The sequence below is a fragment of the Pseudopipra pipra genome, chromosome 6 (assembly GCF_036250125.1).
Source record: "Pseudopipra pipra isolate bDixPip1 chromosome 6, bDixPip1.hap1, whole genome shotgun sequence".
Classification (NCBI taxonomy): Eukaryota; Metazoa; Chordata; class Aves; order Passeriformes; family Pipridae; genus Pseudopipra; species Pseudopipra pipra.
In genome coordinates this window covers 3,060,665-3,084,549 of record NC_087554.1, presented here as the reverse complement: position 1 = coordinate 3,084,549, position 23,885 = coordinate 3,060,665, and the positions used below count along the sequence as shown (strand labels likewise).

General features: G+C 36.6%; 1 protein-coding gene across 7 annotated transcripts in view; it reads right to left on the bottom strand.

Moving 5' to 3' along the window:
- The window catches only part of ELP4 (elongator acetyltransferase complex subunit 4), a 141,272-nt gene that overhangs the window by 49,186 nt on the left and 68,201 nt on the right, over positions 1-23,885 (bottom strand). The window contains exon 10 of one of the 7 annotated variants that reach the window (XM_064657000.1): positions 5,123-5,846. The exons of the other annotated variants lie outside the window; for them this stretch is intronic. Coding sequence (XP_064513070.1) covers positions 5,739-5,846 — 108 coding nt within the window. The 3' untranslated portion in view covers positions 5,123-5,738. Of the gene's footprint in view, positions 1-5,122; positions 5,847-23,885 lie in introns of those variants that run through there. 7 annotated transcript variants of the gene reach the window in all.

The following is a 23,885-nucleotide window of genomic DNA, read 5'->3' as shown; positions in this document are numbered from 1 at the left end:
ATCAAAATACAACTTATTTTCTAAAAGGTACTGATGTACCTCGGAATTTTAAAATTTCCTGAACATTACTGACCTGTCTCATCCTTCAAAGTAAATGAACTGTTAGATTCGTTCTTGGTGCCGCTGCTGAATCAGACAAAAAAAATCTGAATCACCTCTAGGTCATGGACCCAAACTGCTCACCAAAGAGACATCAGTGGAAGTCCATTTGGACCTGAGTCATTAAGCACATGGTGAAACACTTGCTGTACATATTCATTGTACATAAAACCTACCACAATTCATCAGATACTTTGGAGCTGGTCACGTTGTAGAGCACAGATTGAGGAAAAAGTAGAGAGCAATTAACCCATTTCAGTCCTAATGATATTAACTAGAATAACAGTTTGTACAGATTTTATTTTTTATATTGGTTTGTATGTTCAGAATTAGGAAACAAAATTTGATTAAAAAGTTTTGAAAAACAAACAAAACTGAAAACAAGCTTTTAAAAAATCATTACACCCCTCCATATTAAACTGCTTATTTAAGCTTTCCTCTGCCAGTTACTATTGTCAAAATATACAGCAGTAGTTAATAAGACAAGACTAGACTTAACTGTTGGCTTTCATAATAAAACATGAAGATAAAAATGAGGCTTGGTATAATTTATAAGAGAGAAAATGATGTACTAAAAGCAAGACACTAAATCAATTTTAAACACCAAACACAATTTATGTCTGACTTTAAAACTCATCTTCCAAACATTAATCTAGACAAAGGCCAGAAACTGAATGAGGCATAATTTGTGAAACTGATACCTTTCATCATAACCTTTAGCTGAAAAGGTCATTAGATATATTATATCTAAGTGAGCAGCTTATCCCTGCTTCATTACTGATAATTAAGGCAAGTAATATTTTCTTGACAGTAATGTGTCCAGTAAGAGATATCGTCTAGTTTGCATAAACCAGACATTAATTACCAGACTAGTATCAGAGATAAAAAAAATTAAGTACCTGTGTAACATAATTTCATTATTTTTTCTTCATTTCCTTAAAGAATTAGCAGGCTCAGAAACATAATGAGCATATTAAGAAATCCATTTTCAAGCATTTATTAAAATCCTTATTACACATTACACAAATATATTTTTGCACATATATAAACCAGAAATGAAGGCCTCTTGAAATACCCACATAATTGAGATATTTTGTCATCCCGCTTCACATGGCAACATTCGATGGTGAAGTACAGTTATCAAATAACAGGTTCCTATTTTGGACTTCATTTCAAATGTTAAGGCTTTCATAGAGATGCAATCACAAATGAGTCCAAGACCTCTGCTCTGCAACTTCAACTCGTGTAAAGGCTGTTTCACCTTATTTGCATAAATGGTAGTTTTGATGTTACACAGAACAGAGTATGGATCAAGTATCCATGTGAGGATGACAACTTTGCCACTCAGATCATAATCTATTTAACTGTTCTCATTTCTCAGTAGAAATGACTTTCAATGTTTTTAAAAGCTATATTGCACAGTGTTTAACAGAAGGAAGAAGGATTAATTACCTGTAATGGTTCACTCTCCAAGGGATGTTACCTACCATACTTCACTCTATGATAACCCAGGCAAACGTTGTCTAGAGGGATTTTACCCCGCAGTCAGAAGGGGTAAATGCTGTTGTCACTCCATGCCTTGCAGAAGCCACAGAAATCATACCTTACCCTTTTTTCCCTTGAACTCCTCTTCCCATGAACATTTGCATCATGGGGGCTACAAGCAGGATTTCTCCAAAAGCATCATTAATTTAGAGGAAAGTCCAAGAGTCCCTTGTTGGACAGGAATTGGCTTCATTGTTATCACGAAGCCTGCTCCCTACCAGACAGAATGAAACCATGGGGTGGTCTCAAAAGAAGATTCCCTGGGCTTTCTAGGGAAAAAAATGGCCTTAAAGGTCAAAGTTAAGGTAGAAACAAGATGGATGGGAAGGAGAGGAGGAAGACTGTCACAGAGCCCTGTGGCAATGAAAAAAGCTGTCCTTAAAAAGCAGGTTAAGCTGTAAGAGATTTATAGAAAGCTGTCTCTCTGTCTCTGCTACGTGGCATATACAAAGTATGGAAAGGATTGACACAACCCCTACACAGCTTTTGGAGAAGGCAGAGTGCATTTCTGAGTGCATTTCTGCTCCAGACACCCTGTGGATGTCTGTAGGGCATCAAATGGACACAGTCAAAAACAGCCAGAGGAGCACTTCTACTCATGTTATTTGTGCACATTATTCTGAAACAGTTAATGTATTAAGTTGACTGACAATGTGTTATCACCATAATCATTTGTCAGAAACAGACCTTAAATCCTGGAAAGTTAATTGAAAGATCTGTTTCACGATAACCATCCAATGATAAAACAGCATGAAAACTAAATTAAGGCAAAATGGGTGAGTACGTGGAAAAAAACAACGAAGAAATCTTTCAGCAGCAATTGACATTATTAAAATTCTGATCTAGTCTGTTTTTGAAATTTGCAATATGCAAAATAACCATTTTGCATCAAACACAGAATCATTATTTGGGTTGAAGGAAACGCAGGGAAAGTGAGGGTAAGATAATGACCATGCCTGTATATGCTGCCCCCTTCACCCCTGAGGTGAGACCATCTGCAGTTGTAATGAATGGTTCTTCTTCCTCCCCAAGGACAAAGATCAAATGATAACAGTGAGCTTGTGAGATAAAGTTCTGTGAACTTGTTTGGCAGTTGTGATAGTCCGTGGAGTTGCAAGTCCATGTTGCAGCTCCACCTTTAGGAGAGACCACATGACGTTAACGGCCAAAGCACCACGAATGCAGAGAAAGCCACAAACCTCAGTCTCTGTGAGGACTAGTCAGATTCTGGTCCAGATTCTGGGTACAGGCTAATTACAAGTCCAACAGAAAGGTAACCAAAGTGATTATATTTAAGGAGGAAGTTCACCTAAACCGGAAAATATTGTCACTTCAACCCCAAACAAAGCTATTGATGCTCTCATTGAAAACTGGCTATATTCATCTGTGCAATCCTGCCAAACTTTCTTGTGACAGCAGGACCCAAAATAGCATTTTCCATGGCAGATGGCCAGAATATTTCTGCCTTTTCTTTTGGATCAACTCCTTGTCATGGCCTGGTTACCTGTAAGCTAAAACACCACAGGCAGTGGCCATCTAACAGCATGGACCAAAGCAACGCTCACACCATGATTTGCTACACCCCTCATGCCATAAAACACTTGTGCTTGACTACTTTGTACCTTTCTTTAATCCCAGAGAAACTTTGATAGTGTATCTTCTTGTTAAAATTTACCTCTAATGTTTTGGTAAAAGCTCAAAGAACTCTAACATCTCAAGGACTGAAAATCAACACAAAATCCCAAATGTTAATATTCTATTTTAGCATCTCCTGTGATGGAAAATGTCCTCATTCTTTCCAGTTTCTTGGGTAAAACAAGTGACAGCAACCATTGGCACCTGGCAGACAAAACAACTGATGTTACTTTTACCCTGAGTATCCTGAATTCAGTCCTGAAGTTGTTGATTGGCCTCCAAAAGCTTTCTAAATTAGAACTATCGTTCTTTAATTTGAGAACAGAACTGCTGAGTTAGTGACATGTAAAACATTGCTCATTGGTGTCAGTATTTGTAGGATTATGGCATATGATACTGCAGATGGCTATTTATTTATAAAGAATAACACTATTTCAGTAATGAATTATTCATATGTGGTGTAATATTGACAAAAATCACTTGCGTGTATATCCTGAAACATTTGCTGTTTTCTGTGCTGTTACAAATAATGACTTCATCCATCTGGTTTTACTCTGTATTTTGGTTATAAAATGATCTGAGCAAAAACACAAATCAATCTCTTGCAGCCTGTTCATAGAATCAGTATCTTTTAATGCATAATCATATAGAAAACAATTTATTAATATCTCCTATATGCCAACAAAGGAACTTGTTTTCTTAACTGCTATTTTCCAATACATAAATCTTCAGAGTGAACTTTGAAAATATGAGTTTATGGGTTCTGGCTGTAATTTGATTGTGAGATCTGTATTTTTTATTTTTTTTTTGGTACAAGAGTGAAACTGAGGCCCAAAGTACTAAACTGAAGTAAATAATTCCAATTATAAACAAAGCTACTTAAATATTTTCAAAAGATAGAAAACTACAAAAAAAATAGAAAGTCTAGGTTTTCTGTCCCACTGAACTGAATATACACTTGTTCATGATGTTATAACTCATTGCTCTTAAAAGCTTTGTCTTCATCTTTGTACTTTCCTTAAAGCAAGGAAATTTTTTTTGCAGGCAATACAGTTGTATATATTAATTCTAATTTTGCTGCATATTTTCATGTAAGAGAAAAATTGAGAACAAAAACCTCATAACGACAGGTGTGGAAAAATGTAGAAAAATGTAGAAAAATGGGAAGTGGGAATAAAAGATAAAGGATTTCAAAGGTGATAAGGAAAACAGTCTAGGAGGAACGTGGAGAGACTAAAGGGAAGAAGGAGAATGGAAAACCCCCCTCACAAATCCACCCATTTTCCCTTTGTAATATCACAATACATTTTACAGGTCTTTTTTTTAGCTTTCTTAAAATGGAGCTGAGAGTGTGTTACATTTATACTCTTCTTCTTTTCCCAGAAAAGATCAGATCACGAAAACCATAATCCAAAAATCTCTCCAGTAATTGCTGCTTCAGGACTTGGGCAGAGCATCCATAAACAACCACTCCTGAGAGCAGTACAGTGTGAAGCCAACTCTATATTTCTTCCAGTGTATAACTTTGTACCTCTGCCTTGGGGGGAAGCAGGCCTTATGTACATTTTAGAAATGCATTTTGGCATGAATTTCATTGTGAACACTGATTAACCTATCCTAAGGAAATTTTACCACTGTCACTGAGATAGTAATGCAAACATCAGTAATTTTCATTTAAATATCAAGTCCACCTTTTAACTGTAAATTGACTCTGGAAAAGTTCTGGATCTGGAGTGCTTAATAAGACTAATAAATTTTCTATAATGTATACAGATTGTTCATTTTTTATCCCAACAATTTGCTTAAAGTGATAATTTCATATCATTCCAGCAGACACAGTAACTTTATACTAATATTTTATTGTTCTTACTTTCCATCTATTTCTTTTTGATTTGGCAGTTACCATGACATGTTATTTTTCTAAGAGTGTTATTAATAGATATAATGGAACATTTTTTCAAATAAGAAATGTAATGCCAGAAACCTTGAGAACCTCAATAGATACAATGGAATATTTTTTCAAATAAGAAATGTAATGCCAGAAACCTTGAGAACCTCACTGGAGATCAAAGGTGTAAACTTATGCTGACAACTCCTCCTAGTAAGTCTTTGCTTTTCACAGCTCGCCTCAGAGTAAGAGGCAAAAATTACCATTTTGTGCTCAAAATGCTACCACTACATCTTCAGGTTCTCAAATCTTAATTCAGAAAGGGCAAAATTCAAATTTAATTTATTGCCCAACTGGGGAGAAAAGCTCCCAAACCCAGCCACTGTTGTCAGTTATAAAACCAAAGCTGCGCTTGCATAATTACTTCAGTGTTAATTTGACTGGAAAACAGACTGAACTATTCTGGATGACTGTACAAAGAACAAGAGATGGAATCAGATTTTGGTTTTAAAAGTATTCTAAGACGGACACATTATTTTCCTCTCTCTATTGTTCAGTTAAAACATCAGGCTTAAGATGTGTTTTTGAACGCTGGGGAACGATGCACGGACTCCTGGAGGATGTTTGTAGTGGGTTTCTTCTCACATGAACGTGCACTCCTTGTGTTCCACACTTTCCCCTGTGGCAGAAAGGGAGCAGTGAAGGGACCACTCCAAACCAGACAGCTCTCCAGCAGTTTTAGGCCATGTACTTGAAAAAACGCGTTTTTTTTTTTATTTTAGGTTTTGACAAATGGAAAAATCGTGTCGGAAATTCTGACATCAAACCCTGCAATTTCATGCTTCGTGTATACAACCTCCCTTTAGATGTAAATACACGTGAAAGTAAATACCATTTAAAATTTTTCCGCTTAAGTTCAGTACTGAGCATTTTCTCATGTTAATTATCTAGAGAAAAAAAATCTAGGAAAAAAATGGCACTTCATAAGTGAAGGACTTTGGACTTTACAGCCTATTTTCATAGGGTTCATTATATACTTGCAGCTTTGGCACCTACATTACCTTAATATGTATTTATTCTTCTTCTGCACACATGAAATTTTAACAAAAATTAGCAATATTACATTAAAACATTGAAACAGCTAAACTTTTGCTTGATTTGCAATAGTGACTGATACCAACCTGGAATACATTCTGACAAGAAGCCCATCTGATCTGTGAAACTAATTTCTTTGGTTCAGCATTCAAAAATGAATTTGTGTCAAACAAGAAAAATGAAACTATCCCTAAGTAATAGCACATTTACTATATTCCAGCATCTTTAACAGTTTATGAAACACTGTTCTAAAAAAGGGAAATTTTATTTTAACCACAGTAGCAAGTACAGCCTAAAGAATGCTTCAAATAAACAAAGTTTGGAGATCTGAGTTAATGAAGATGCACACAAGATGATAAAGCAAGACTTTGTGAATATCATGAATATTTTCCTGTATAAATTTCTCACACAGCTTCTTTTAACTCTTCAAATTTTGCTTTTCAATACCAGGTTACAAAGTTCTAACTAACACCATTTTTACTCATGTACATATGATCAGAATCTTTTTTTAAGAAAGTTGGTAATCTCTTTTAATTATAGAAGAAAGTTCAAGGAAGAAAAAAATCAAGACAAAATCTAACCCAAATTTCTGACACTTCTGAGATCAGTATGAAGAATCCAACTTCATACATGGATCTGCTCATGTGATGTAGCAAATTTGCTTTACCTAGAAAACTATTGAAAAAATTGGATTATTTATGTGATAACTTATTCCTGGCCTGTTCTTGGGATAGACATTTCTGAATGGGAGAATTTCTGTTAGTTTTGCTGTTTACTTCCTAAACTGCAGACAAAAAAGCAGGGAAGGAACCAGCACAGAATTCAACGCAAGAATTTCTCGTTCACTTGATGTGCAGTTGAAAAATGGCAATTTTTATAAATGCAATCCCCAAACCCAACCAGTTTAGCATGAGGCTTAATGCCTGAATTTCTTATTTTGGGAAAATGTTTTAAAAAATACACTTGTTTAATGCAAAACCATGGCTACTACACAAGCTTAGTCAACTATTTCTGTACAACACTGGGTAGGGCTGTGCAATAACGCTCCTGTGGAACAGCTGCACTGACACAATGGGCTGCAGACGTTTTTACTGTCCTAATAATCCACATATTAAAGAGTCCCTAAATACTCATTGATGCGACAGACCATAACAACTCCCTTGGAGCTGTTTCAGTTTATCAGGTCAGTGATCTGCATACTGAGGATTCCCCAAGTACTCATTGACAGGTAGCATCTCATATACACTTGTACTAAAATAATAATTGCTTCAAAGGAACTGTTAAATCCCAGTTGCAAGAACAAATTAATTTAAAACCACCGAGACAAGCACCTTGTTTTTTTCTGAAGCTCTGACAAATCTAGACAAATTTACTAGACAAATCAAGACATCTGAGCAGAACAACCATTCTCAAATGTTATGGCTGTTTTGCATTGTGGTTAAAAATACCACCCACCTTGTTTTCAAGGAATTACAATCACTACCTTTCTGCTAGGCAAGGGTGACCTAAAACCTGTCCTCGACACTGTTATAAAAGAATGAATTAAAAACCTGCTATAGAGTTAATAATCTTAATTGAAGCCTCAATTCATTGTTCCTTGTGTCCTCACTTTCTTTCACTTTTTTCTTCTGTCCTCACCTCTTAACTACAACTCACTGAACCCCTTATTTTTCCCTTTCTCTTTCCTTCCACACCCCAACAAGTGTTCAGCCTTGTCAGCTCAGATCCCATTAATTTCTTACTCTTTTGTTACTTCTCACTACATTTATGCTCTACAGATAGGAGGAAAAACTAATAGTCAAGAAACCTTTGTACACAAAAGAACCTGTAGTGATTTACCTGTTCCCCCCCACTGTGTCATGCAATGACAACTGCTTCACACTCTAGACAACTTTCTGGCTTGATCTGATTTTCAGACAAAGCTGAGCATGAAAGCATTCATGCAGACTACCAAAGAGAGTGAATGACTGCATGGAAACTGCCTACAGTCAAAATACAGCTCCTCTAAAGGCAGAAGGCCAGAAAAACAGGCTGAATCACAATGTTGAACTAGAACACCTCAGAGTCAATGCCCATGATGAACTTCAGCCTGATAATGCTATCTATCCTCTGCCATTTGGTACAGGCAGCTGTATATATCTATGTATCTCTATATATCTATATATATCTATATATATATATGGAATTCTTCAGGGCTGTCTGGTATTCCTGCTAACTCTGACATTGTTTGTTCCACAGGGCTCTGAAATCAAACAGTTCAAGTATTATTTATAGGCCAATCAGGAAGCAAATCAACTACATTGCTTGTTTATGTCACTTGCTTTTTCTGACTCATTTATGTGAGGGCTACCAGGACACAGAGATCGAGCTGACATTGGCTGTCGTGTGTTTCTGAAAACATTCTTCATGAAAACTGTACTTCTAAATCAGATGAGGCCTCAATCAAATGTACACTAACAGTCAGGGTAGATGCAGTATTCCTGCAGAGAACTCAGCAGCTGAAAGCTGATAGTCAAACCAAGGAACCAAAAAAAGATGTGGAAGTACCAAAAACCCCCAGACAGATCCACGGCTTACATAATACTGGCTATGATAATGGACACAAAGAGATTTAATTGAAGAGATAACAGGATATCTCATAATAGCGTAACACTAACACTTAGACACTGCAAACTCAGATTGTGAGGGTTCATTTCTCAAAAGTTAAAAAGCATCATAAAAATGAAGAAGAAAGCAATATTTTTTCCCTTAGAACACTCCTAATATGTAACCTTTCTCCTGGGTCTGTATATTTTATATTTCCCTTGCAAAGATTTGAGTTATTTCTCTGCAATCTTTTTCTTTATCATCTTGATAAATCCAGACATATTCTAAACATTACTGCAAAGATTATTTTTCTAGTCCAGTGATTTTGGTTAGGAACACCAATGTTGTTCTGCCCTTCCTTTATCCCATTTTTCACCGCTGAAGCAAACACAAACCACATCTCTTAGTTTTCAAGGTCCTTGCAATTTAACATCAATTTAAATATCACCTCTTAAACAGCAGCATACTTACTCACTATCTGTGAAATCTATTTCTTGTTTTCTCTTCTTAGGTTTGGGATGTAAAACATTATTCTTGCTGCAGCCAAAGGATTAGAGATGGAGTCAGGGGGTGTGTGTATGTGTACGTGTAGGTCTCTCCACAGTAAAATTAATTTTCCTTGCGGAGTCTCACCTGTAGTAGCAAACAGGGTCAAAAGACACAACTTGTAGAACTCTTCTCTAGATTTCTCTCCTGACACTGTCTCTGTTTTCCTTCTTCTTTTCCCTTTGCAAAAGAAATGGGAGAAAATGCAAGGGTTTTCCTCTTCCTGTACATCTCGGTTGTACAAGAAGTTTCTGATTGCTGCAGGACTTGGCAAAGATGAAGAAGGCAACCACACAGAGGAAAAAGACTGAAGGTTCTTGAGGGGCTGCTGGAGGAAGAGGTCATTGTAGGAAAATGGCATTTTACCAGAGAAGAAAGAGAAACTGGAACAGTTATATCATGAGCTTTTGTTCAGCTAAGACATGGGACCAATGACAGGGACTGAGATCTGGGTTTTGATGACAGACTTAGGAGAACAAATGAACCTGGTTCACTCAACAAAGCAGCACATCACCCTTCCTACTGATGAGAAGGAACTTCATTGCAAGGGAAAAAGGGGTGTACTTTAACAGCGAGATCTACTCATCATCTGTGGTGGTGTACAGAGCCTGGCACAGTTGGGATACTAAAACCTAAACCTTTCAGCACGAAGGATGGAAGAAATGGGGACAGAGATCTGGCAAACAGATGCTTTTCTTGTGATCTCCATTCAGCCAAGTGGTACACAGCCCTTATGCACTTGATGAGATATCCCAGTCCAGGTCCAGCAGCTCAGCACTTCACTGGCAGTGTCCCAGTCCAAAGGTCAACTGCTTCCCATTAAACAGAAACACACAGTACATCCCATGTGTGTGTGGCAGACACCTATCACTGTCTGTACAACAGAGCTTCACCAATGCTAATAATTGTTTTTAGAATGAAAGTGTCTGAGCACATCAACTGAAGCTGGGTTTGCACACCTTGCACTTGCTGTCATCTACAAGACATTACATAAATACATCACTTTGTGTGTTTTGATAGAATGATAGAAGGAAAACCCTTAACTGCCCCTCCACCCAACCTGAACTCTATCTTGGTGAAGGCATGGTCTTATGATTACTTTGTCCATCCCTGCCCTATTAAATTTGAGAGCTTAAACATCAGGGAGAGCACACCTTGACTGTTTACCCTTGGGTCTAAACTCTACTGCACGGTCCAAGCTGCACCATGACAGACTGTTCCTTGTCAATCAGCCTCCTGTGTCCTGAGAAGGAGGTATGGTAATCCAAATCAACAACTGTCACTTGCTACTACATTGGTAGAACTTCTGGAACTATGACAAGTCCAACAACAAGAGTCTTTATTCACTATAATATGAATGTATCTCTGATGACACACTAAGAAGCAAACAGAAGTAGATGTCCTGCGTATCAAAATACAGCAAACCTCCTCTCTAAAAATGAGCATATAGATGCTAGAATCATCATCCTGGATCTGAACTTGCAAATGAAGCCTAAATTCAAGGTGGGCCAACTTACTTCTTTCTGTTGTGCACAGAAAAATCTTTAAGAGTAAGAATCCTTGGCTCTCAGTTGTTTCCTGACTCCCACTGACAATGGGTTTGTGTTCTTTTAAACCAGATTTATGGAACCAGGGCCCCTAAACATTACAGGACATGAGAACTGTGTAACAGCAGAATGACAAAATGAACTGAATAAGCAATGATGACAGTGTCCATAAATCATCTCTTTCATAATCTGCAGCAAGATTTGATGGTATTAAGTAGACCTATCTCCAAAAAAAGTGCTAGAACAGCAGAAGACTCAAAGTGAAAAATCCAAAAATGGGAAATTGTTCATAGATTTGTGCTGAGATGAGGGAAGGAACTGTGATGAAACACCTGAATCAGTAGCCCTGTATCAATAAAAGTGCTTGGATTGATAAGTTTTTCTGTTCTTTGTGATTGAAGCCAGTCTTTGAATATTCATGAGGAACAGGTTTCAGTCTGTGCAAAAAGCTTTTTTGTGTCTTTGTCTTCGTGGGCTCTGTGAAGAAGCAAAGACATCTAAGGATAAGCCTAGAATTTTTAATGTCATGTAGAACTTTCATCAATTGTGAAAGAATTCATCAAACAGCAGTTTTCTAACCAGCAATTGCATTTCTTTTGGCAAATCAACACTCCCAAGTCACAAGGACTCTGTGCTGCCATGGAGTTCAGGAAATAGTCAGTGGCAGTGCCCACAGCACTTGAAGCAGCTTGATTTGAAGTTCTGGTTGTCAGCTGAACTTCCATCCCAGAGGGCAGAGAATCCTCCTTTGAATCTTGAGGACATAAGACTGACTATTTGGCTTTCTTTTGTTAATGGGTTCATATTCATAGCAAGCCAAGAGTTTGGTCACTAATCAAGTGTAGCAGTAAAGATGTTAAGGCACTAATCCAGCTGCTGAAGGCATTCCAACATCTGGGTCTTTGTGTGAGTCACAGAAACATGGAATGCTTTGGGTTGGAAGGGATCTTTTAAGATGATATAGTCCACTCTTCAAGAAGAGCAAGATTACTCCTATCATGATTCTTAAAACAAACATGAGGAAGGTGGGCACATGAAGGAGAACACAGGGTGAATGGGAACATCAGCCAAAAAGCAGCGATCACAGCTCAAAGGTATAAACAGAATTATATAACAAATACACATCACAACCACTGCCCATGTGGCCTGATTTAGCACTTTATATTTAGTTACATATACTCCATTTTTACAAAGTGTGAAACTGTATAGAAAGTATATCCCAACATTAAAACTTATTGTATGAATGCTGCCAATGAAATATTTTCTAATAGCTCTCTTGATGAAGACATAAGGTCTTTAGTCAATTGAAAGTCCAAACTGACACTTTCCTAACATCTGTCATATCTCAGGAATTGCAATTATGTGTGGTTCATTAAGGGTTTTTCAAAGGATAATTTGTAAAGTTTTATCAACATGATAGAGAGAATTACATACTCTTTTCTATAAAAAATACTATTTTTTGAAGTAGAATTAAAAAATCTATTCTATTTTTGGTCTCTGAAACCAATAATTTAACTTCAAGTGGATTTTAAAATCATGTTTCTGTAGTACAAAGGCATTGTAGTGATCTCTTATTACTTCTATAATAACAAAGCTGTTACAAATCACCACAGCGTGTGTAGATATGGAAAATGATGGGGAATTGAATTACAGACTTGAATTACAGACTAGGTTTGCATCAACTTTATTTGCTGTTTATGATGTTTCAACGTCTTGATGACTTCTTACCACAAGTTTCATTGCTGTCACAACTGTAGTAGTTAGGATGCATGAACAGCCATAGGACCTAGCAATCCCAAATCCAACAGAGCATGACAGGAGCTGGATTATGATAAAAAAGTTTACTATTCAATCTTCTACTTTATATTTAAGTATATACAAAAAATGTTCAGGTAACATTTAATCTGAACTTGGGAAACTTTCATTTGTTCATCCTCCAAGAGACAACCTCATCCTAACTGAAATGCATCTTGATACTTCAGAAGGCTACTAAAACAGTTATTTATTTTGTGAATTTATTTATGCAGATAACAAGGTATCTTGATCACAGATTTAGTAAAAAAGAATAAATCTTCATTTTAAGGCTAATTATTAAGAATTAGGAAGAGGTCAACAAAATTAGTTCCAAAAAGTGTAGTTGGTAGTTACCATGTATTTAAAACATTACTAATCTTATGTTTTTGTTGAAGTCATTAGGCACAAACCATTCTTGGGTAATTAATATGGGTGAATATGCCAGAACACAAAAACTGCATGTTATAAACCCAGCAATCTGACTTTTCAGTCACTGCCACTCAGCATCCCCAGAAAGAATCTGTCCCATACACTTCTAGATAGACAAGGAATTGTTGCATAGAAACTATCTAAGGAATTCAAACTGGAATATTACAACCAAAAAAAGGAAATCTAAGCCCTGAGAAGTCACTAAAGGCCTCAGACCAACACAAAGCAACTGATCAAGACAAGCAGATATATACTCATAAGTCATCATAAACAAAATAACATTTTTTTAATAGACGATGATTTTAAGAACAAGCAGTTTACCAGTGTTTCAAGATTTAGATTTAAGTGTATTGTAAAAATATCCCAGACTGCTAGGCTCTTTGTTTTAAAATTATTTTTAATTCTGCACTCGCCTGTCATGTCTGATTTGTAAGTTTTTGCATAAAAATTGAGAATGTCTAAGTCACTGAAATTTATACTTCATAATTCATGCTTCATTTTGGGAATTTACACAACTCAGCATCAAATTCCTTTCATTCAAGATTAAAGGAAAAATCTTTAACCAGCATCAATCCTTACTTTAATATGAATAGCAGGATGTGACCTTTTCATTTTTTTAAACTGTTGATGAATTTGCAGACCCCACCAATTCAAATTGGAAATTCTCCCTTAATTTCTTTGGCACTGCAGTGGTAACAGGATGGAGCTCCTCTGTCACCCCTAAAGCCCTTCAATATTGCTTTATAGACCACAAAACCAGCACAGGTATTTAATACATTATAGCAGAGGCCTGATAAAGATCTCATTTTTGTATAGCTTATTTCTGATGTGCACAAGAACTATTATAACGAGGAATGTCATTATGGGAAGTCATAACCTAAAGCTCTGGATGTCCCACAGGAAAGAACACACGAGAAAAACTCAAATCCAGACTAAAACTTTAAGAAGGTATTTTTTAAGAGGTCATGGTTAATACCAAGGGGAACAACAACAACAAAAAAAGTTCTGGAACCATCTAGAAACCAAACTACAAAGAACTGGAACATGTCATGGCAACGTGATGCCAACAGCTGTGGCCAAGTGGGTTGAGCCAACTTCTTGGTAGGTCAAGCTCTGCTTGGTCTACTGGGTCTGAGATGGTGATCTTGCTTTTTGTAGCCATGAGAGCTGGTTTAGAGTGAGCAGCACCTACACAGGGCACTGTGTTGTGCCACAGAGACACACTCAAAGGAAAAAGGTTGAGAACAAAACCAATTAGAATAAATAAATGAATAAATATGGAAAGCAGGCCCTAAATTACAGGTAGGTTTAGTACACTGCTCCTGCAACAAGTGAACTGAGCATGGCTGTGCGGCTGAGTTATTCTTCCCTGCCTTCAGAGCAGCTGGTTACCAAGATTAATGATTTATCTATTCAAAAGAGTCCTGATTCTTCTGGACTTGTTGGCTGGAAATGCTGCAGAAAGCATGATACCACATTACTTACCTTCCTCCCCACAACTAAAATAGATACACGTACAACATTCAGCCGTCAAGCATTTCAGAAAGATTATTAATTCAGCTTGAACTCAAATCTGCTGAATGAAAGTGCTTTAAAAATGCATTTCAGTTTCAAGGAGAAAAGTACGGCTTGTGTCAGAAAGAAAACGAGGCTGATAGGGAGGCCTTTATGAGTGTGCCACCCAAAGTCCCCTTTTCAGCAACAAGAATGGACTGTACTTCTCTGAAAGGACAATGTGACTGGGGATCTTTATGCCTCTGCTGGAATACAAAAATAACAGCGAAAACACACTGCTACACAAAACAGTGAGAAATCAAAACATATTCCAGAATGTTCAATTCTTCAATATCTGCATTGCCACAGAATCATTGAATATCTCTACTTGGAAGGGACACATATATCCAAACAGTGTATCTTCAAATCAATGTATTGAAACTACAGCAAAAAACCAAAAAGAAATTATCTACCTAGAAATAGAACTTTATTACTCTAACTATTCAGAAACTTTGTATTTGAAAAATTAGTTATGTCTGATAAAACTAATCATACACATCACTAGTGAAAAGTAGCACTTTTCATGACATAGGCTGTTACCTAAAATATTATGGTAAAAGTGACTTCATACCAAAAGGACAATACTTAGCAAAAAAGGAAACTTTACCCAGAAAGAAAGGGTCTGTTTTGTCAGATCATATTTGTGCAGACAGCTCTTTAAACCACTAAGTATGCACAATATGAAAAAATTTACAATTTGGAAAAAGAATTAAAAGATTTCTTAGATGGCAGACGATTTTGCTTTGCCATTCTTACTTCAGTCCTGTATAACCAAAATGCTCCAAGCAGGTGTGAGCTTTGGTGATGGGCAACAGAGTAACAGGTACTTTGTCTGATGTTTGCTGGTCTGTTAAAAGCGTAATGTTCTAACGAACAGTTAAGTTATGTTTTAAATACCTCTTGGATTTTTATCTCCCACACATCCAATATTGGATGCACTGGTTTACCTCAATGAAAGAGTTTTAACAAAACAAAGATAACAAAACGCTTCCCAAACCCACAGTGCTTCCCAAACCCAAAATGCTGTGGTTAGGAGAAAGCAGCAGCCACGCATCTGCAAATGAGGAAGTCTAAGGGGAAAAAAAAATAAAAAACAATCCCTGCCTATACATGCTTTTGCTAAAAGTCTCCTGACACAAATAAAAGGATCCTCCCCAACATATGGAGGAGCTGCTATGCCCTTCCGGGGATGGTCTGTAGCTATGTTCACCTCAGGCACGCCAAGGAGAGGTGAATTGTCAAATGTAATTTCAATCACGGGGTGGTTTTGGTTGAGGCAGATTAGTTGTAGGCAATCGTGATAGATAGTTTATCCCAGCCCCAAACTGCCGCTTGGGAAATCTTGCACGCAAACGAACAGGAGCTCAGTCATTATTAGTGTCAAGAAGGTACACAGAGGCGAAATTTGGTTGGCAGCCAGGCAGGATGAATCAAGGCGAAAAAGTGACCAATTGCATGTTCCAAATGGAAATTGATAGGCGGTGTTGTAGTTTTGGAAGGGTTTTTAAACACCAGGAAAAGTCATACATTATTAATTACTCAGAGATAAATATTTAAAGAGTCCTGCTCTACGGAGAAATACGATTTTTAAGTCGATGTAAATTACATGTATAGCGTCCTAATTTTAAGCTTCTTTATCCCAGAAGCTTCACTATGACAGTTCGGAGCATTTCTCATTATATAACTTTAAATACTCCCTTTTGGTAAAACTATTGCAAATTAAAAATTATCCCCCAAATAAACATTTTAAGATCAAATAAAAGATATATTAGTTTTGTTGAATTATTTGTAAGTAATGCAACCATTGGCACCCCTTAGAGTGGAGTATAATGCTCCATATTTATCACCTTTGCCTTTTCAAAGGTACCTAAATATTTAATGAACTAAACAGTAAAATCCACCTGTGTGAGCAATCACAATCCTTGGTTCTCTAAATAAATAGCAAAAAATTGCTAAAAGAGAATGTCCTCAAGTTTCATTGCCTGAAGTGATACGCTCTGACAAATCTAACAGCTCTTTCTGTGTCATTCCTAATGCACTTGTCACTCAGTATTATCCATCCTCATTAATGACAATGGGAAAGTTTATCTTGGGAACACGTTTTAAATCATCCACTCTTTACAATAGGACCATGAAATCTCTTACAAAACATGAGGCGGGAACTACTCTGAAAACAAAACCCCTTCCTGGCAGCTTTACTCTTAATTCCTGTTCAAGGAATAATGTGTTTATCATACAACCATACGGAACAATGTATTAGATGAAACTTGAAACAAGAATGGTTGATTTTTCTTGATTTTTCAAGATAGAAAATAATTTTACAATTTTTTTTTAATGTTGAGGACAGTAAATCTTTTAGGAACGTAATTTTGTAGGGAACCATACCATTTTTTAGGGGGGAAAAAAAAAAGGTTATAAAACCCTCATAAAATAGTTTGAATCCTAAACACTTCATGTAAACACTGATTATTCTCTAAAAAAAAAGAAAAAATCTCTAAGGGACTATTCCTGACTTTTTACAAAATCTGCTTTATTTATAGATATTTTTACCAAAAGTCTAGAATGTACGTATAACAATACTCTAGTTATGCCTGATTTTCACTAGTAAATATTCTGATTTGATGATGAGTTCTGAAAACTGATACCCCCCTGTGACAATGCTGTGCACTTGCAACAGATGGAATGCAAATATTCACTTTATTTTGGATGCTCTAATGTAAAAACTGAAGCATTCATTGCTTTTCTTTTCATCATCTCGACTGTAACACCACCACCAACCTTCCACAAAAGCAACGGGTTAACGTAACTTAACTTTCAAACACCACTTCTCTGACTGCACCTTCAACAAATGCTGATTTTTCGGATCAATTTGTAAAGTAACAACATAATTTCGAGATGAAAACTGGATTAAAAAAATAATGAAAAAGAAAGAAGCTGCAAAAAACTATTCCAGATATTCCTATTTGTGTGAGCACAGACAACTACACTGAACGTGCAGGATAACCTTGTCCTAAAGGAGGCAAATTCACACCATGGTGTAGATGAACCAGAAAAGACCATGGAACACGTAGAATCTTTAGTTCAGACAAAGGAAAAAGTGCTTCTTATGTAAGATCATAAGTAATCCACTGACAAGATCCTTTCACTGTAACCTTTCTACCTTAGAGCCTTACTCTACTAACACAGTAAAAATTCTCCTTTGTAGGGTTAGGGGTGTCTCAGTAACGAGAATCTAACTCTCAGGGCTCTTTCAAAGCCAAAATGCCCTTTTCAGATCAGCAGAAAACCAACACAGATGCACTTCCATTTCCAAACTGTGACTTTCTACACTGTAACTCTGGCCTTGAGAGTTTCTAAAGCAGCCCATGTTTTTGTAGGACAGACAGAACACAAAAAAGCCAGTTCTTCTTTCATTGTTTCCACAGGTTTTCAAAAACCATAACCAACCAGAAATTTTCAGACTGTTGCTGAAAACTTTAGCAGGCAGTAGTGATTTGTCTTCTTATTCTGCAAAAATTCACTTTATTAATAGAAAAATTAGAAATAATGTGGCTTTTCATTTAACTGATGAGAAATTAAATACCTCGCCAGTAATTCCTTATCAAAATGTAAAGGAAACCTAAAAAGAACAAAACCTAAGCAGGACACTAATAAAATAAATATACATTAATGCCTACCTATTTAAAAGTAGCTACTTTAATGACATAAATACAACCCCCCCCTTAATACATTTAAATATTATATTAATTTAAAAATTGCCTCAAACAAAATATGAATTCCATTTAATTATAAAGCTCTGCAAAGCATCAGGAATCTCCTTTTAGTTACTTACTGGAATATCTGCACACATTCAATATTTATGCTGTCTTTCTCTCTATCCATTTTTAAACAGAATTAAAGGAGTAGCTAAAACTCTGCCAATAAAATGACAGGAAGGCTATTTTTAGTCTAGATGATGTAGACCAAGAATAAACAGCCCATGGCTATGCTACTATTGAGGATCAGATCTAAATGCAAATACTAGATTTCCTTCTTATTAATTCCTATTTTTAACAGCAACAAGCATTAGAAGTTATACGCTGGTTTGTATCTCTTAGTAAACACTCATCCTAGAATGAGAACCATCTTCCCCTACATTATAGCAAGAAAAAAGCTCATGTAACTCCTGCCACACTGCTCTCTGGTAGCCAAAGGTTTTGGAAGTGCATTAGAGGCAGCACAGGAAGCCTGTAACCTGCCCAGAATTACAAAGCTTTATACCAAAGGGTGAGAAGTACTGATTAAGAAGTATATGGTGTTGCCTCAGGAGCTTTAGATTGAAGACCTAAGTGTCTTAAGAGATTACAGTGTTTATTGATTAAGCAATACATTAGTAACAAGTCAGCGAGGGAGGAGATGAAGCTGAGGGATCACACCACATAACAAAGCTCCAAAAATAAAATGCTGCTCAGTTAGTAGCATATGGCTCCTCAAGTGGCCCAGGGATGTGTTTATTCTATACAGCACATGCTGTACATCGAGATGGGTACAAGTTGTGGCTTCATTTCCAGCAGACTTTTCTCAGTCAGCATGGACAGTGCAGCTTCACCACAGCCTGCCTGGCTCCTAGTCTCCATCTGCAAGGGAGCACGACCAATCCAGGACCAAACCTACGCCTTTTAACTAAAAATCCAAACAGAACAAGGCCTTCCTTAGACCACACAAACTTCAGGTTGCATGTAGAAGCCCTTCAAAGCAAGGAATGCCAGTAAGACTCAGCACACAAAGCAGAGCTTTTCCTCTTGTTCATCTACTTGTGTGTTGGCTCATAAATAAAAGCAACTAAGGGCGCACGTCCAAAAACTACACTGGAACAGTGTAATCCTTGACTGAGAACAGTGGAATGCAACTGCCATTGTTAAAGTTCTGCCACTCACAGAGTCCAAGTGTATCTGCAAACTGCACAGTTCTTTGCTGCTCCAGCTGGAGAGTCTGGAGCCAGAGCAGACAGGGCAGGTCACCACAGCTACTCCCCAAACACGTGAAATGTTTTGCTTACAAATGCACCATTGCCCAAAGGCCCAGGAGATACTCTGGGTATATCACAGAGACTTCAGAAATCCCCTTAAAACTCAGCTACCATGGCCAAGTCCTCCACCTCAAGGCATTCCTCCACCTCACACAAAAGCTTGTCTTTTCCAGAACAAGTGAACGTACAGGTCCTTAGCAAAGATTACTAAGGATCTTAAAACTTTCAATATCAAGCAATCAGGTCATTTTAGGAATAGCAAGCACTGTTTTGGATGCAAGATGAAATGGATTTCTCCCATGCAGCAATGCTCACATCCTCCCACTTAAAAGTGATAAACTGGTTTTTATTTTTGTTTTCTACTCTGTTACTTTCAAACACGACTCAAGCAGACACACCACTCAAAGATCACTGGTTTAGTATGAGAAAAAAGGTAAATCCATTTAGCAACTGTTTTGTAAACATGAATTTTAGGAACATCAGAGTGAATTCTTCAGTAATTTTTGCTACAGTAGACTTGAAGCATGACAAAGGTAGATGAAGAGCCCATAGACAGTATTTTCATAAGCTAAAAACCACAGATTTCTCAAACCTCGAATACCTTAAATGAGACATTTAAAGTGAACTGTTTTCAGCAAGTGCTACCAGTTGTTTTCTGAAAGCCAGGTAGCCTATGGCTGGTATAAGTTGGCACCCAAATTCATTTATTTATGTATTTATGGACATCAATAAAAAGCTTTATTGTACACTATACAATTACTGATTACTTTCCTCAGAAGAAAGGAATGAGGAAAGAGGGAGCTGAAGTGTTATTTGGCAATGCCATTCAAATTCAAGTTCTTATTCTGGAGGGGGTTAATATGGTGTCAATGTTAAGGTGGCCAGAAATACCACTTCAACTGTAATAAATAATGTTTGTCTTCTTGGAGACAGTCTCACTTGATATTTCAAAACCTATTGGTTTTCAACATGCAATGGGAAACTTCAAAGCACATTATGCGTGATACAGAATCCTTTGGAAATCATATGAAATGCAACTAAGAACAAGCAAATTAAAACAAATAAATAAATAAACCCATGCAACTAAAACAACAGTGAGAAAGACGGCATGACTCAAATCTAAGTTTACTTATGCCTTGGGCACTGTAGTCTTCAGCCTTTGCTTAGGACAAGCTACTTTTTGCATAAGTCTCTTGGCCAAGAATATAAAAATAAAATGTACTCTGGAATTTAGTTACAAATAATACCTCATAATATGGCCAAAGCAAAAAGTATTTGCACAACAGTTATAGAACTTTTCTTCTTCACCTACAGTACTTTGCAGTGTATGTATATTTTTTTCTTCCTGTCTCCTTTTGGCACTTTCATTAAGTCTTCCAGACTAAAAACAATAGGACTAGTTTGCTCTTAATAAAAATAATTTAAAAAACCCAAGTTCCTGTATGTTAACAGTTGAATAAAGGGCAATATTTTTTCATTATACAGCAAAATAAATAGATCAGAATAATGGTATGGAGCAACTTTTGCATGGGTGAGAAATTTAAAGAAACCATAAATTTGTGGTTTTCGTACAGATTTATGTTCATCCAAAATCACTAATATTTTCAAAAGACTGCAAATGTTAGCCCTTAATCTTTAGTTTGCAAAGTTACAACAAAACACTAGGAACTCATTTGATTAAGCATGTTACTAGTCCCAGCAGACATTTGGTCTGTTTCCCTACAAAATGACATTTTAACCCTTTCCAAGTATTAGATGTGGCTATCTTACACTTCCCTAGTTTAAAGAGTAGTTTGAATCACTTTCCACCCAAAGATCAATAATCAAATCCATAAAAACCAGTACTGAGATAAGTAGATCAGATGGATGTGCATCTTCCATGAGATTTAAAGTCATCCTACTCCCATTCTTTTCATTAACAGACTGTATTCCTACTCCAGTGCATGTCAGTGAGGTTCAGGTATGACACAGACCAGTGGTTGAAAAAATGGGACTTCCTATCAGCTTTAATTTTTATTTTCCTGCAATTATAGAGACATATAAAATCAGAGACCTGTTTCACTGTGTAACAGCCTGACTGAATTTATTATCCTCTGTAAGATGAGAACATTATACAACTATGAAATATCATCTTTTTATTAAAACCTGTGATACTTTAAAGAGCATTTAATGGAGGTGGCACTCAGTTCCTGTTGAGAACTACTACAAATATGGAGCTTAAATCCTTTTGCTTCTTAAAGACTCACCATCAATATCTTTCTAACTCATGCCCACGGATCTTTGTCTAAAAAATACTGCTAATCAGAGAAAAATATAATCCCATAGACAAAGAGTTTTTTAGTCTTTCCCAACCAACATGTTTATAAAAGATATCCGTAGTCTACCTGCCTTCTAATAGTAAGAAAGTGGGAATATGTCAACTGCTTTATTTGTCTGGCAAATACAAGATAAGTTGACCCATTTATTTACAGAGTGAACAGGCCAATCCATTTCATGTTGCAACACTGACCCTTAGCACAGATCCTGGGAATGAGCAGCCCATTACAATATGTATAAGTGACCTTTAATCGCATTAGTGACTTTGCTGTGTGTTCTTCCACTGCGACAACACAACTATGGTATAAATATTTCTGAACACCATAATTATTTGTTTAAGTAAAAATACATACCAGTTCTGTTGGCTAACAAGAAACTGCAGATGTGCTGTATTACAAGTGCTTAAGTTTTGAAAAACCGGAGTTCTCAGATTATACTGTTAAACAATCCATAAGCCAATACTAATTACGAAATAAATTTCAGGGCAATACAAATTTTCATATGCAATCTAAAAGTTAACACTATCTTCCTGCATTTGTCTCCAGACAAATAATTTAATAATTTAATTTACATCATTCAGTATTACACAATAAGAAGGTGATATTTTCAAATTAAATTTTTCTACAATGTTCAAAAGATACAAGTGTTCTGAATTTCCACATAGTGTATAAAATTGATCACTTGATTTCAGTTCTATGTACCACTAGCATTCAGAGTGGTTTTCTTTCCAAATAGGAGCACTGAAAGTATTGTTTCACATCAAGTTATTATAATTTAAAAATATTCTCCCAAAACTTTATCTAAATTGTACTGTCACAATTTTAAACATGTATATTTATTCAAAATTGTTTGAAAGAATGTAATACATTTTTGACAGGCAGTCTTTTACAATATTGAAATCAAATCCTTGATTTCATCAAACCCTTCATATTCTGTGCCTTATTCCTGGAAGGCTCATGCCAAAATGATTTAGTTTGATTTTCTTTAACAATGGTAGGTTGGCTTGACAGCATCTGACAAAACAATTCAGTGAAGTACACCATACCAGGTAAAGAGAACCTGAACTGGCTACTAGATGAAATAAGGCAAAATGGAGCTTGGTATTCTGACAGAATTAGTTTTGCAGGAGAATATTTTTTTGCAGTATTATTAAATTTAGATTCATAAAATGCCACGGTATTATACTTATTGTCTTTTGAGCTATGTTTAAACAAGCCAGTGGTAATGGGAAAAATGGACAGGAAAAATCAAGGCAACAGTGGTTTGACTGGCATAAATTTCAGCTGAGTTTTCTGACAATGTTTTCCCTGTCTCTGTTAGGAAGTTTAGTTTCACATGCAGAGTTCCCTGCATTCAAGTCCCCCAGCTCAAGTGGAACACCCAGCACTAGGGTTTGTCAGGTATGATGCTGTCTGCTCAAGGCAGGCTGAGGAGAAAGGTTTTCCATGCAAGCCCCAAGGGTAGTTGTGTTCTCAAATGCATGGGCATGAGAGGCTCCCAAGACTTAATTACATTAGAAAATGAAAGAATACACTTTCTGTATGGCTTCAGAAAAGTTCTCCTTTGAACCAGGAATACCTGTGAAGTTTCATCCCTGCTCCAGGCACTGGGCAGCCAGGCAGTCACAACCCACTGGCTTGGGAAAAGAGGGTTCCATTTCGAGGTTTTAAGGCCCTAACAGAGGGTCAAGTCTTGCAGTGGCACCAGTGCACAACCTTAAAATACAGAGTTGTTTTTGTCTATGTACTAAGGTAAATAGATCAGTATTACAATATGTATCACGTAGCATATATTACCTCTGGTGTAATTTCCTTATTTTACTGATGATTGTTATGGAAGTATC